General features: G+C 40.1%; 1 protein-coding gene across 1 annotated transcript in view; it reads right to left on the bottom strand.

Annotated features, from left to right (window-relative positions):
* Positions 1-14278, bottom strand: part of LOC139700972 (isocitrate dehydrogenase [NADP] cytoplasmic-like) — a 76842-nt gene extending 62564 nt beyond the window's left edge. Inside the window, exon 1 of the mRNA XM_071599497.1 lies at positions 14111-14278. Coding sequence (XP_071455598.1) covers positions 14111-14213 — 103 coding nt within the window. The 5' untranslated portion in view covers positions 14214-14278. The remainder of the gene's footprint in view (positions 1-14110) is intronic.
* Positions 14279-14282: the final 4 nt, after the last annotated feature.

The following is a 14282-nucleotide window of genomic DNA, read 5'->3' as shown; positions in this document are numbered from 1 at the left end:
GAAAATAAACTCAAAAATTCCGTCTCCCACGACACTTTCAGGGACCCATTTGGAATGCGAAGAATCTTTTCCTTTGATTCATATTTTTTAATTGACGAATTCCCTTCTTTCGATTCCAATTTTTGCCATTAAGCCCACTATCCACCTGTTGCGTCTTGAAAACACGTCGACATACAGACACAATTTTTTAATGATCCAATTAAATAATAACTCTTTCATTTTTGCTTGTCTTAACTAGAGTCTGCAGCCTGTTTTCAAAGTGGCAAATTCGAAAATTTGCAATTTAAAAGGCATCAATAAATGATGATTCTCGATCATTTTGGCCAAAGCATTCAGCTGGGTTTAACCCATGGCATAAAATATCGCTTCCACTACGAGTGGTATGTATCCGTTTCGCTTTGCGAACTCGATCGGCAGCCGCATGTTCAAACGACCGGCTCCTTGCATTCGTGCGGAGAGATCTTCGACTAAAATACATCTCCAGCGGTCGTCCGCTCGTAAAATACAGAAGCGCTCTCGTAGGCCGTAGGTAGTAGCATTAAGAGGTCTTCCTGCGCGTCATCGGGCAATGACGTCCCAGATGCTTTCGCACACGGAGAGGGAAGAGCATGGATTAAAGCGATTTCTCGCTACTATTTCGGTCCCAGAGCGGGTGCGGTTGAGATACAATCGCCTAATTCGGGATGGAAAGGGGTGCAAAAGAGTTTATGGGCTCCGCCGAAAAAAAACAAGCCATTCCTGCTCAAAGATGCGCAGTTTGGGAGGAAGTCAGAGGGAAGGAACGGCCAGCTACATTGAAATAATATTCAGCTCCACAGTACAACACGAAGTCTAACTCAGCTGACCGTCAATTTGAAATCCAACTCAACTTTCCGAGAGAACATTTTGAAGAAATGGATTCAGTCGCGAAACATATTACTTTGTCCTCTTGCTTGCGCGCCAAACATGAAAATGCCAAAGAAAATTTTTCTCAGCTTAGGTCCTACCGCGTCATACCCTCAGGGTATAGGATACAATCTCACCACAGAGGAGATTCGCAAGTTGACAAGAGTGACATGCTAAATAATTTTCAACGCTCGCAAAGAGGACATAAATAATACACTAGTCAGCGATATTTTCCCGTACTGATTTTGTGGCGAGGACGCTAAACCTTGACGTCAGGAAAAGGCTAATGGGATGCCTGCTCTCCCGGTGATCTTCATTCGCAGCCAAAGATGCAAGGACACGGAGGAATAATGAGCCAAAGAGGCAGGTGCTGGTAGGTACAGCACGTGTACACACACACAAACACAATTGGAGCCGCTCCATGAGATGGAGAGTAGGAAGCGCACACGCCCATTCATGAATGCTCTTCCACCTCTAGACATTTATACCCCCACCCAGCCGGGAGGGCGTGGGCGGGAGAAAACCCTACACGTAAGGACGCCTCTTCCTGCATCGCAGTCGGCGTGAAATCGTTCGCCTCAAGCTTATCACACCCCCCCCCTCCCCATGGATGTGCATCGTGCAACACCGCCGGGAAGAACTTGGCTCCGATTGCCCCCGAGGGAGAGAGAGAGATAGAGGGAGATAAAATGACAAATTACGACACGACGAAACAAAGATTGCTCTTTCAAATGACACCCACCAAACGTATAACACTGTATTAAAAAGAAAATGCGGCGAATGACACAGAATTATACATCGCTAGAATACCGGATATCAAATAATTGAGAGCACCTACGAGGTAACTTAACTGGTTACAGTAACTGACTGGATATTGAAGGATCTGGGTTCGAATGTTCTGGGTCTTGGAAAATTGACCTTTTTCCGTGAAATTATCGCATTTCTGTCTTGAATGGACAACAAACGAATGTGCCGTGACTTTTTGAGATTAAAATTTCAAAATTTTTCCGCGGGATCTCATCCCATTTTTCAAAAAAGATAATCGGGAAGTTAAACAGATGCATCACGTAGCTTAGTTTTTCAAAAAGGAAAACACATTCACAGGAAAATTAATATGAAAAGCAAAGGCATCGTTTCAGGAATGAGAAAAAATACATTTGTTTTCTTGAAACTTCATTTCTTACGGAAGCACTATGTCGATGATTTACTTCATATGACTATAACATTACATAATATGGAATACAAATACTTGAGCGGACTCAAGATGTAGTGTGAATGACTGACTGGGAACAAGTGAGGTTTATTATACCATATGTCCATAATAGGCCATTAGTGTAAAAAAGATCAGCATACGTGAACTTGGCTTGAATTTTCGAAGACAAAATATTGAAGTGGCAAAATTAAATCACAGTCAATCAATGTCGATTTAATTTTTTTTGAATCAACAAATTTCCAAGTCAAATATTCAAATCTACGAATTAGCAGATTCAAAAAATTCCCGCATTGAAAGGATCACGAGGGAGAAACAGAAGAAATTAAAAAAATCTACAAATTATGTCATCAATTCTAACGACACTTTTCTGGTTCCTAAAATATGATGTGCTTGGGCCGGAAACTTATGGAGAATGAATATCCTCCAAAAATAAAATGAGAGGAAAGGAAAACTAGTGGAAGTGCTAAGCATGGTAGGGGAAGAGAGACGGTTGCTGAAAGAGATACGAAGAAGATGAAAAAAGTGGATATAGTGCATTAAGAGTGGGAGTGGATTATTGCAGACTGATACAAAGAGAATTATTTTGTGTAGGCGAAGTAGAGTAAGGAAAATAATAGGCATTTAATGCGGAATGAAGAGAGGCAGAAAAAGTGCATCGTTAAAATATGGTCTATGGTAATTAGTGATGTTCAATCATAAAGTTTCGTATGAGTTGAAGGTTAGCAGTATTTGGTCCATACAACACCTACATCGCCCAGCAGACTACTGCCAATAATAAATATCCTCAATGTAGAAAAAAATGTGAAAAATAATTTACCAATACTTCCTAAATCGCACAACAAAGCAATTTCATTTTTCAGCACTACTTGATATTTCTACGCCAGCTCAGGATTACAGCATCATGAAATCATGAATTTTTATACATTTACCTATCTACAAGTTCACGCAGTTCAGATTTGACATAGCATTTTCGGGATATTATTATGAAGTAAATCTGGCAGTGACTATTAATTTCCATCGCAATGTTATTCAAAGTAAGGGAGAGAAACAAACGCACAGGCAATCGTAAAAATATAACTTTCAAATTAAAATGTGTTACTAACATCAACTCGCAGTGCACCAACTAGAGCCACAGTGCAATAAATCGAACCATCTGAATAATTAGTAGAGTACTATACAATATTTCCGTAGTATTAATATTGGTAGCCCTTGGTAGTCAATTGTGTTAGGTAGGTTTTAGATGGATACATCACCACATCTCTTGGCCTCGTCTAACAAGTCAAAACCACATCCCCCACACTAAAATAAACCCTGCTTCAATTCCGCACACTTCATTCCCACCTTCAGAGATATTTCATCCGTTCCGTTCAACATGCCTATCCTTTTCCCACCCCTAATTCCATTGCCTTATGTTCTCCCTTATATCAAAATCCTCAACTTCCCATCGCCAATCAAAAGGCTCTGCTTCTACCTCTACTTCCTACTGGGGATTTCAGCAATGCCTTCTCCTCCCACACCATGCCTAGTGCTCAATTTGTTTTTCTATCTGCTAATTTAATAATTCCATCCTTCTCCACACCCAGATGTCAATAGTTTCTTAATTGGCACCTATTAACATGCTTCAACGACCATGTTTCTGCGCCATACAAAACCATGTTTCATTTTAAAGTTTAAACGATTTTCTCACTATTCCCGTCTATTTTATCCAGTCACGTAACCATGAGCTACATCATTGAATGTTTACTGCTGCGTGAACATTTCAATAAGTCGACATGGTAATCCTTTTAGGTCTGTTTACCGGAAGGTCGTGGGAACGATTTCTCGGTGAGTATAATTTTATTTCACGCGAATGTAGGAGGAATTGGAACGACGATAGTGGGTAATGAAAATCACCAAGATAATTTATGCAAACCAATCCTCGGTTTGACAATATATAACTATGATGATTAATGAGACGCGACAAGGCCGGAAACTTAAAAAAAAACAATTTTAAATAAGGCTGCAAACATTTAAAAATGGAAATTCCTGCCCGTGACTGGAATACTGCCAAACCAGGAAATATAAGTCCTCCCCCCTGAAACCTCTCTCTCTCCCCGATGAAGATGTTGGCAAACAAGAAGCGAAAGAAACCGAAAGTTATCTGCTTGCATAACCTCTCCTCCCGTGAGAGCCTCAAAAGGTCAATATTATTGAGTTCCACCGAAATATCTCACTGTGAAAAATGCTCTCCGTATATTTTGTTTTAACCTTGAATCCCAATATAAAGCTCTCCACCCTCGTCTCCCCTCCCACGAGAGGAAATCCACCATTCACAATCTATTTCAGAATCCCGATTTACCTTACATCGGGGGAATCTGCAGCGAGTGCTGGAAATAGAAACGTGAGTACCTGCCCAAAGAACTTGTTTCTTTAATCGAGGTTCTCGCAAAAACCGGCAAAATCGTCAGATGGATTTGTGACTTTATTATAAAATTAGCAATTATTTCTTTCAAATGGAAATTTAATTGCCTTAAGTAAAAAGAAATGTTACGTATGTACAGAAGGAATTATTATTTAGGCGACAATAAGACGAAATATGTAAGACAACGATTTCCTGATATTCTTATTTGAGTCATAAAAGTATAATACGAAAACTGAATAGTTTTTCGGTCGAAACAATTCTCTAAGTTAGTTTTAAAAGATTTTCGGATGATAAGACTATAATAAACCATCCAGTCAAGGAGTTCTTGTAATCGTTGAAGAGATCACAAGATGTACGTGTGATTTATGAATTGAAGCGTCAGCGCTATGCGGTTTCAAAACTTGACATTCGTAGAAAATAAAGAGACTTAAGGCTTTCGAGAAGAGGATATAGAGAATGCCGGATGAAATAAAATAGATGGATAGAAAGACCAAAGGATAAGTAAGATACCGTAAGGGAAAATAAGAAAGTTGGATTAAATATGTAAATGAAAGAATAAGTACGTACGTGGCGGAGGAGATATTGATAGGCAGTGTGACGTTGAAGACAAATGGAGAACTTGAGGGGAAAAAATAGTTCTTTTAGGTGGCATGCGCAAACAGTACAGGGCAAAAATTCATCATATCAGGAGCTGTGCGGAAGTGAATTTTCACACCACTTTAAATGAACGGACCCAGGTGTGACTTCGCGGAAGTTTTCGATAACCATAATGAAAAGAAATTCAGCAACTTTCCAAAATTTTATTGAGATTAGAAACTACGTGTCTCAGTACAACGCAGCGAAACCCGTCCGATACGCATTCGCACTCATGTAAAAACGAATACAAGAACATACTACGAGGTAGTGCCACGTGTCAATACGCTACTCATTGGAATGGTCGAAATGACGAACTCCCCTCTCACTACGGATGCCTGATATCTCTATAAAAATATTCATTCAGGAGTGGACGACTATACTAAGTTTAATTCTACGTACTTCCACACGGATGAACGCATTTCGATGGAATCCGCAGCCAATCAGCCAATAAAAACTCACTGGACTTTAGGCACCTTGCGTGACTTCCCCATCGATTGCGTTTGCACTGCCCTGACCCACATGCGCTCGTGACTATCTCACTACGCGCAAGCACCGAGCAAATTGAGATAAGGATGCTCCAAAGATCACTTCCCGACCCTTAAGTTCATTGACTCATTTCATGATCATCAACTTCGTTCTCTATGTGCCGACAGAACAGTTAACTTATCCATGCACACAGAAACCATCGTCAGACAACGACCCGGATATAGTCCGCCGACCGTCCGGGATGCACAGAAGATCAAATCAAACGCTATAGGGTTGCATTTGGTCACGTCCACAGAAGAGGAGATTTTTTCAGAGACAATAGTCTCCATAGTCCGTTTCTCGTTTCTGTACATCGTTTCATTTAACCTTAGTTAATCGTCCTTACAGTCACCGGCAGTTCGTCTCGCATGCGTAGAGAAGTACTTCACACTTAGATAACAAAGTGCAAGTACGTTTAATTGTATCCATCATTTTACATTATCAATTGGATCTAAAAATTAATAAAACATTATTCAAGATTTTGCACGCCTGATGTTGAATCATCATCCCCTGCCATATGCCCTAGCGGTGGCTTCGGAGTACCATGTAGAAGTAGATGAGCCTGCCAGAGAGGATTTCCAAAGGATAACTTTTATTTTTTCATTGGGTGTTCGGCGTTTAACGCCCCCACCTCTCCTGTAGGGTCCTGGGTTCGAGTACAGGGCGTTGCGTGAATTGGTGTTAAGGCGACTGGGATATCTGATTAAATAAACAAGAATGGCTTTCCTCTTGGAAACACGGGTCGGTCAATCAAAAAGGTGTCACCTCAAATAAATTAGAGGAGAATATAATATAGTATATCGCAGAGGAACAAAATGTGGTAGGTGGCGATAATCGGGTACAGGAACTGATGAAAAAATTTAGGATTTGGAAGATGGGCGTTCAGACAATTACCAGAATTACTGGCTCCGAAAACATTTGCTGAAATATAGGGTCATTAATTACGAAAAAAGTATGTATTTATGATACCGATTTCAACTCCTGTAAGTCTTTCCAATTGCCCTAAGTTACTCGCACTTTGGCAAAAGAGATTATTCCCGTTTTAAGCTTTCAAATTGTATATCTTTAAACATACTCGATGCACCTATATACAACGCAGTTGACCATTATGTGGGCCTACTTCACCGCCCCCCACGATAGTTTTACTACAAACATAAGAGACGTACTAAAATAACTAATAATTACTAATTACGCGGAAGGACTAAAGCAGAAAACGCATAAATGGCATCCTTTTTCTGGCCCAAAATACACCCAATAAAAGGCGAAAAATCCATCCCTTCGCGGACCAGCATGTGTTCCACGTTCCTCAGGTCTACAACGCCGACCTTGGTGACCTTCACGTTATCCCTTTCATTCTGCGGATGAATCTACCGCACTATGGAAGAGAAAGGTGGCGACTTTAAAAATCGCCGCATACGCCGCAAAGGGTATGGCGCATGGCGAACGGCAAATTCCCTTTTCACGCCCTTAAATTTCAAAGGAAGAAGATATAAGTCGTTTATTTGATTTCGGCCGATTAATCGAAATAAACGAAATATTCCCAAATATGGCCATATTCATCCGTTTGGCGATACGCTAATATTCACAGTGCAGCGAAGACAATCCCAGAGCATTTCTACACCGTTCGTAAAAAAAATTAACTTAAACTGTGCGACTGTTTCTGAGGTTCATAACAATTAATAGCAACCAGGCACAAAAACCTTTGTTTTATTACCTATCCACCGCTTAGTTTTTGGATTTACGAGGGAACTTCAAGCTCAAATATATCCTTTTTTCCGGAAAACATTTTACACCAGAATGATGACATTTCTATACAAATCAACATATCTACCGACTAACTTACCGACCCCGGTGGCGGAGGGGTAATGTCCTCACATGCCTACCCAGAGGTCGCGAGTTCGATTCCCACCTAGGTGGTATTTCCTCCACCTAGGGCTTGGGTGTATGTAATTTTCTAATTGTTATATCATTATTCAAAGTCCGATGCAAAGCCGAAGTGCTGTTTTCGGACTAATGCAAAATAAATAAATATCTTCACTGGAGACGCGTCTATTTCATTACAACGTCGAAGCTGTGATGCCATGGCCGCAGGGAATCTTTCTTTAGGGGTACCATTTGCCCACGAAAAAAACGGCTGGTCCGTGGCCGAGGTTTCTTGTGACCATTGCCACACGACGTTCAACCTTTGAATTGCTGCACCCACGGAGGCGCCACTTTTCAGACCTATAGCACCATCACCGCATGTCTCACTAAATTGATGAATTTCGATGAGTTTTAAAGCACTCAACTGAAGAAAGCGGATGTTACACGTTATTCTAAGACACCAAGAAGAAGTTTTAACTATTAAAAACGAGTCTAACTCGAACGGACGCTATACGAACCCTTGGCTCTTCAGTCATATAGAGATATGTCTTGTATTAATTGGGAGAGCCATAATATTTTAAGCCTAAGCACATATTTCTATCCACTCTAGTCCCGAGAATAAACGGGTACACCTCATAACTTGAAGGCACCTCGCAATACCTATGGAAACTTGCTGCGACACTCTCTTCAAGTTTTGGGAGAAGAATATATCCTCTGCATACGAAACTTTGAAATTACGAGCGGAGAGCAATTTATTGGGTGTGCACCGACAGCATACATTACAGAGGAAGGGATCCTGACAGCATTACGCACCTGATAATTGCATGCTAATGGATCTTATCAAGACAGTGGGGAAAGGTAATGACTTGAATTCTGGAGTTCTTCAAGGACGTCATAAATTGACTGTATGAACAATGGGTTGCAGCATCGAGAGATTGATAAATACGACAGCATGCAAATGATTTAGTCCCCCAGGAAACGAGTTGAATTAGACACAGCGACATACGCTGTTTTAAAATCAATTCTAAATAAACTCACTAATTCTAAAATAAAAATCAGGCCTTTTTTCAAGCATTTATTGCCAATTTCATTAATTTCTGCAGCTGTCTTTATTAGCCAGTCAAGTATTAAAAACTGAAGTTATTCACTCAGTAAACGTGAGGTAAACGAAATTAAACATATTACTGCTAGAAGTTGAATAACCCTGGATGAGAATTTTTTCGAGGCTAAGGAAAGGGAATAATAGATACAATAAAGATTTTTTCTCGTGCCCTGGATTTACCGCTGCACTGTATGGGAAACTCTTAAGCCCGTATTCTTCAGCAGGGAAACAAATTATTTTCCGTAATTGATGATCACCGCAGCGCAATTCAAAAAGAATCCCATAAACACGAAAAGCCATGTAATTTTCCCATACCGAGTCTACTGATAAGTGGCTCAGCACTTGATACTTGCCTACATAGTAGTACTAATTGGAAATATTTAATACTATTTTCAAACATTTTTTCCCGAGGAATTACACCTTGTAGAAACCGGCACAGATACACTACAAACACTGTAATGGTTACCTTAATAAAATTAGAAAGTTAAGTTAAAAAAACTTGGGAAGGTTACCCTCCTAAGGTTACCCAGGGAAATTTGGTAAGTTCGCAACGTCAACAAGTGTTTTATTAGTCTACAGCAGCCATGAAAAGCAAGAATGTATTCTGATTCATGAGCTCTTGGACGAAAGTCACGCGAAAATTGAGAGTTTCGAAGGCCAAGGATAGTGAGATTATACACTTATTCGGCTTATGCGTGAAAACTGACCATGGATATATTTCGCATGGACTCAGCGTCTTAATTTAAGTTTCAATGTATTCCATTCGAAAATAAACGTTAATCGTTAGAAATCAAGGCGAACTAAAGAACTGAACATGAAATCTTGCAGCGAGTGTAAGATAAAGTTCAACAGGAACGAGTGAAATCATCTTAACTTGGGAGATGGTACTATAAACAAGAGGCGGGCGCGGAGTGAGTCTCCGTAGATAGCCTACGTACGGGTCGCCGATGTCCAATGAATCCACGCGTTTACTTATGTCGAAGTCCCACTTCCTACGTCAGAGGGAAAATCACAAAACACTCGGAAATAATGAGATGCTCAACGTAAAGGGAAAACAAGCGAGGATATATGCGCACTAAGATGCATCCGATGTTGTTTTCCAGAGCTGCGATCGACTTGCAACGTCAACGCGAGCAAGCGTGACGCAAGAGAACATTGACACTTATTAAAACTCTCAGGGAAATTAGTACGCATGATTCAGTCATGCATTAATTTCAAACGTGCCTAGCACTCCGATAATATGCGCAAAATAAAATAAGTGGAGCAGAACGAATTGCGATTCACGACTTGTGACACGGTTCTTCATGACACTTCCTAATTTATATGTAATGAATTATACACTCTTGACATATTTGATATAATGGGAACCAAGCACCAAGTTAGTATACATTTCTGATGTCTTTACTTTGTATTATATTCTTATATTTTAATTATTAAATGGCTAGATAAAATGTCGCTACCAACGATCAATTAGTTGATATTATGGTCAAACGCAAGTTGATGTAAACTAGTGGTTAGCGAAGCTATCGCGGAGGCATACTGGACGATTTTCCACTTTAAGAGATGACCTGGGGTAATTGACACCGCCCGTTCAGTTGAGTCATTTCTATCGATTAACGTAAACTTAATTCTCAATGTATACACTACCACAAGTCCGTTTTTGCAACTGTCTCGTAAAATACAATATATAAACTTGAAGTTCAAAACTCTTACTTCCGCCTTCTATATAAGACTTCGTTAAGTAATATTATGAAATGCTATCCCCTCACTGCGCGGAGTTGATCCGATGACCCATTCTCTTTAACTTGTCGAATATTGGCGCTTTATATCCGTCTCCTCTACAGTACACGGTCGCCAGAAGATAACAGCGAATTCCAATGCCGTCTAAATAAAATAATTCGATGGTAAGATGTTGTTATACTGTAAATCTTTAACATGTGGTTCAATAATAATCATCACTATAGTCGGTTGCCCAATCCAAGAGTACTGTATCGTCGTCATTAAAGTTCTCTAAAAGCTCCTCTTGAAGTTTGGTCGATACATTGCATATCTTTAACCTGTAGTTACGCAATAACTACGCGGTATATTGACTGCCTTCGGACTGTTTAAACCTGAAGAATCTAAGTGGCAATGCAATGGGATTGAGAAATTAAAAAAATCACTTAAAAAAATTAATTTATGAACCCGTTGTTTAACAATTTACTGCGTGTAACTCCTCTCCGTCGCCCTAGACGACACTAACATTTTAAACGGCCGAGTACACCCGACGAGGACCCCGAAAGATCTCGCCCACGGAAGTTTCGCGCGCGGACAAAACACCAACGTGCCGGCAGGACCATGCCCCAGCCCCGAAAAACGTTGTCCACACGGCCCTATAACGGAATTTCGGCGAAAGTGATACCGCCGAGCTCCGCAAATGCTTACGTGCCCTGCTGGGCGGATCGAATGGTGGGAGTGGAAGTACCTGAGGCGGGATGTGCGGGGGAAAGAAACCCTTTATCTCGCGTCAGCTGTCCTTGAGGGGGCCACGCACTCAACCGAATAGCACTGGCCCCGGAAGAACTATGAATCTTTCATGCTACGTGAGAATCAAGCTGATGGCGACGGGCCTAACATCGCAGCATTCCCAATTTAGGAATGAATAGCTTTCATTCATTTTTGGGAAAGGCGGCTCAAACCCTAGTCCGTTCGTGAACCATCTGGACCATATCAGAACCAGAATAAGGAATAATTGACACCCATTGTTCATAAAAAAATGCCTTTTTCAAAATTTCTCAATCTCATCGCGAAAAGAATTTCAATTCATTATTTCTTTAATTTGAAAAAAAAAGTCTTTAACGCATCCCTATTTATAAATAAAGATCCCACCTTGATTTACAAAAAAATATGATAACTTTCCTTTTTCAATATTTCCACACAAGATAAGAACTGGCAACTTTGTTTACCTTCTTGGCTTGCAGAGAGCTTACTGAAAACACCGGAGTTTCCTACTTTTAGTCCTTCGTGAGACCCCGAATCATTACTTTCAACCTACCCAGTCCTCTCCTTCTCCGCCGCCCTAGTCCCGTCCTTTCCGACAACTTTTATTTCAATACTGGACCAAATGGGATAATATAGAACCTTGAATATGTAATTTAATAATTTTGCGTTTGAATCATAATAGTCCCTGGTCCAGAACGGCACACTACGCGAAGACCTGACGCACCAATTTGGGAGCCGGTCATGGAAATTTTTTTCGCCCCATCTCCAAAAAATTTTAAGTGGTCCGCCGCGGATTTATTCCGGCAGTGCGCACAAAATTACACGTTCTTTCAGTGAACGGAACAGGGGTGAAAAAATATTTCTCCCTGAGCTCCAACTATATTCTGCATATAGGCACTCCGTAATAGAGCAACAAGTTCTCTCGCGCACCACGATCCTATGAGGACTTAGTCGAAAAGTTTTATCCCGCACCTTTGCAAAACTAAGCACGATAGACATCGTGCTTCTGGACGGAAATTGCAGCAGATATTATAATAAATAATATACTTTGGAAATCAATGAGGAATGGAGTATGCTTCGAAATTGCCCCCGGATATTAGCCTTCTAGCATTAGTATGGCTTACATTATCTTTGGAATATAAGCACTCCGATGATTGAGGGTATCAAATTTGAACATAAATTATACAGCAGGATACGCAAGAAAACCCATATCCGTATCTGCGTTTAAGATCACAATGTTGGCGTAACTGGTACCACCCATGCATAAAATAAGTTTTAGTTTTTAGAACTTATTATCTAATTGTAATTTTTCAAAGCATCACTTGGAGCAACATGATGATCCGTGGTCCATCTTCATCCGTTGGTATGTCAAACGAATGCATAAAACATCAGCGTAAAGCAATTGTGTGCACACGAATAGTTAAACGAGTATGCACGTTGGCAAAACACAAAAACGCTTGGTTCTCACCCAAGAAATCGTCACAGTCTATACTACAGAGATAGCTACTACTTACGACATGACTGTCAGGCTAGAAAATGTAAAATAATTTTAACTGTAACAGTTTGACATTTAGGTACCTGGAACGAGGAACTTAGCAGTGAGTAACTGCTGTTGAGAAAATTTCTTCGATTGAATTCTATTATCCGCTTTTAATATTTGTGATCAAGATGGGGGGAACAAATATAAATAATGGATTGGTACACATACGTGAATTGCAATAAGGATGAGAAATAAATGAGGCACACCACCAATCACGAGACCAGATACCAATACTCAAAATCACTTCAACAAGGAAAGAGAGGAAATCGTGCCCACCTTCAACAAACATCCAATTATATCAAATTGGATAAAAACGGGCTGAAATTCACGTTAATTTTCTCTCGTTTCACCATCTCTCCCACTCCCTCATTTATTTTACCGAGTGAAACGCGGCAATTGACAAAATGTTTCTATTATCAGACCACAGGATTTCAACATCGATTAGTCCTTATAACGCGAATTATTTAAACATAATAACTCTCCGACGAAAAGGCAAATTTATTGTTTTTAGAGGCTACCATACTGGTACCATGAATGCAGGATATCATAAAAGAAAAACCATAATTACATAATTGTAATGAAACAACAATATAAAAGAGTCACCATTAATGTTTAACAAATGATGGAACAGGTCGGTTTTACCCGAGTTAACCCGCAAAGATCAATACGGCCGGTTACAGCTTTGAATTCATTTTCACACAGGTTGTCAGCAGATGGCGTCTGCTGTTACACAGTATTCAAAACTGTATAAAGGATACAAAGTGGCTGATTTACCAACATTAACTATCGGTAAAACTAGTAACGCCAGAATTAAAATTCTCAAGTTTATTCGCAGTATTTTTTGTAGAATACCCTATCCAAACTTATCTTCAAGAGGATAACAAATTGTTGACCATGATGAAAGCACAACCATTGTCACCACAATTGTACCGATTAGTTGATATTTGCGGTATAAGTGGCTTATAAGCCCGCCGGAAATTTCCGACTTAGCACATAGAGGGCAACAAATAAGCACTCGGTGGTTGTATGAGTAGAACAGAGCGAGAAATTTGAAATGTGTGATCATGAAAGACAAACTGTCACATTGTAGAGAGAATGCCGGAAATATTTAATGAATGTTCGCCTAAAGTAAGAACTCAACCTGCTGATTGAACTGAGGCATTGAAAATACTATGGTTCACTCAGAAAACAAAAACTATTTCTTTGGAAAGATCGCGCTTACAAACATAGAGAGCCGGCCTCACCTAGGAATGCAATTGCTAGGGAGTGCCAATAATTTGCACAGAAAGTTGGCATCACTCTTGTATTATTAGAGGGCTGCTATTTTGAACCCATTAACATTTAACAATGTATAGATGAATATAATTAATATTTCGCAAGGGATGATGGTAAATGTCAGCGGCAAAAAGTTGCGTTCCGAATTTGTAGAATTTTTGAAAAAAAATATAAAAATCATGTACTCACATTTGCGTTGCTGCTGTGATGACCCAACGACTGCAGCTTTTGGAGTCTGAACCGCAAACTGCCCAACAATTCGTGAGCAAACTTTAGTTAAGGATCCTGCCATTTCTAACAAATTCTGACCACACCGGGGAGCGTTGTTGCCGGACTGAGATCGACAAAAGAGGGGGGATAT

The sequence above is a fragment of the Hetaerina americana genome, unplaced genomic scaffold (assembly GCF_022747635.1).
Source record: "Hetaerina americana unplaced genomic scaffold, ioHetAmer1.1.p SCAF_11, whole genome shotgun sequence".
NCBI lineage: Eukaryota > Metazoa > Arthropoda > Insecta > Odonata > Calopterygidae > Hetaerina > Hetaerina americana.
Note: the sequence above shows the minus strand (reverse complement) of the source record. Positions and strands in the feature narration are given on the sequence as shown.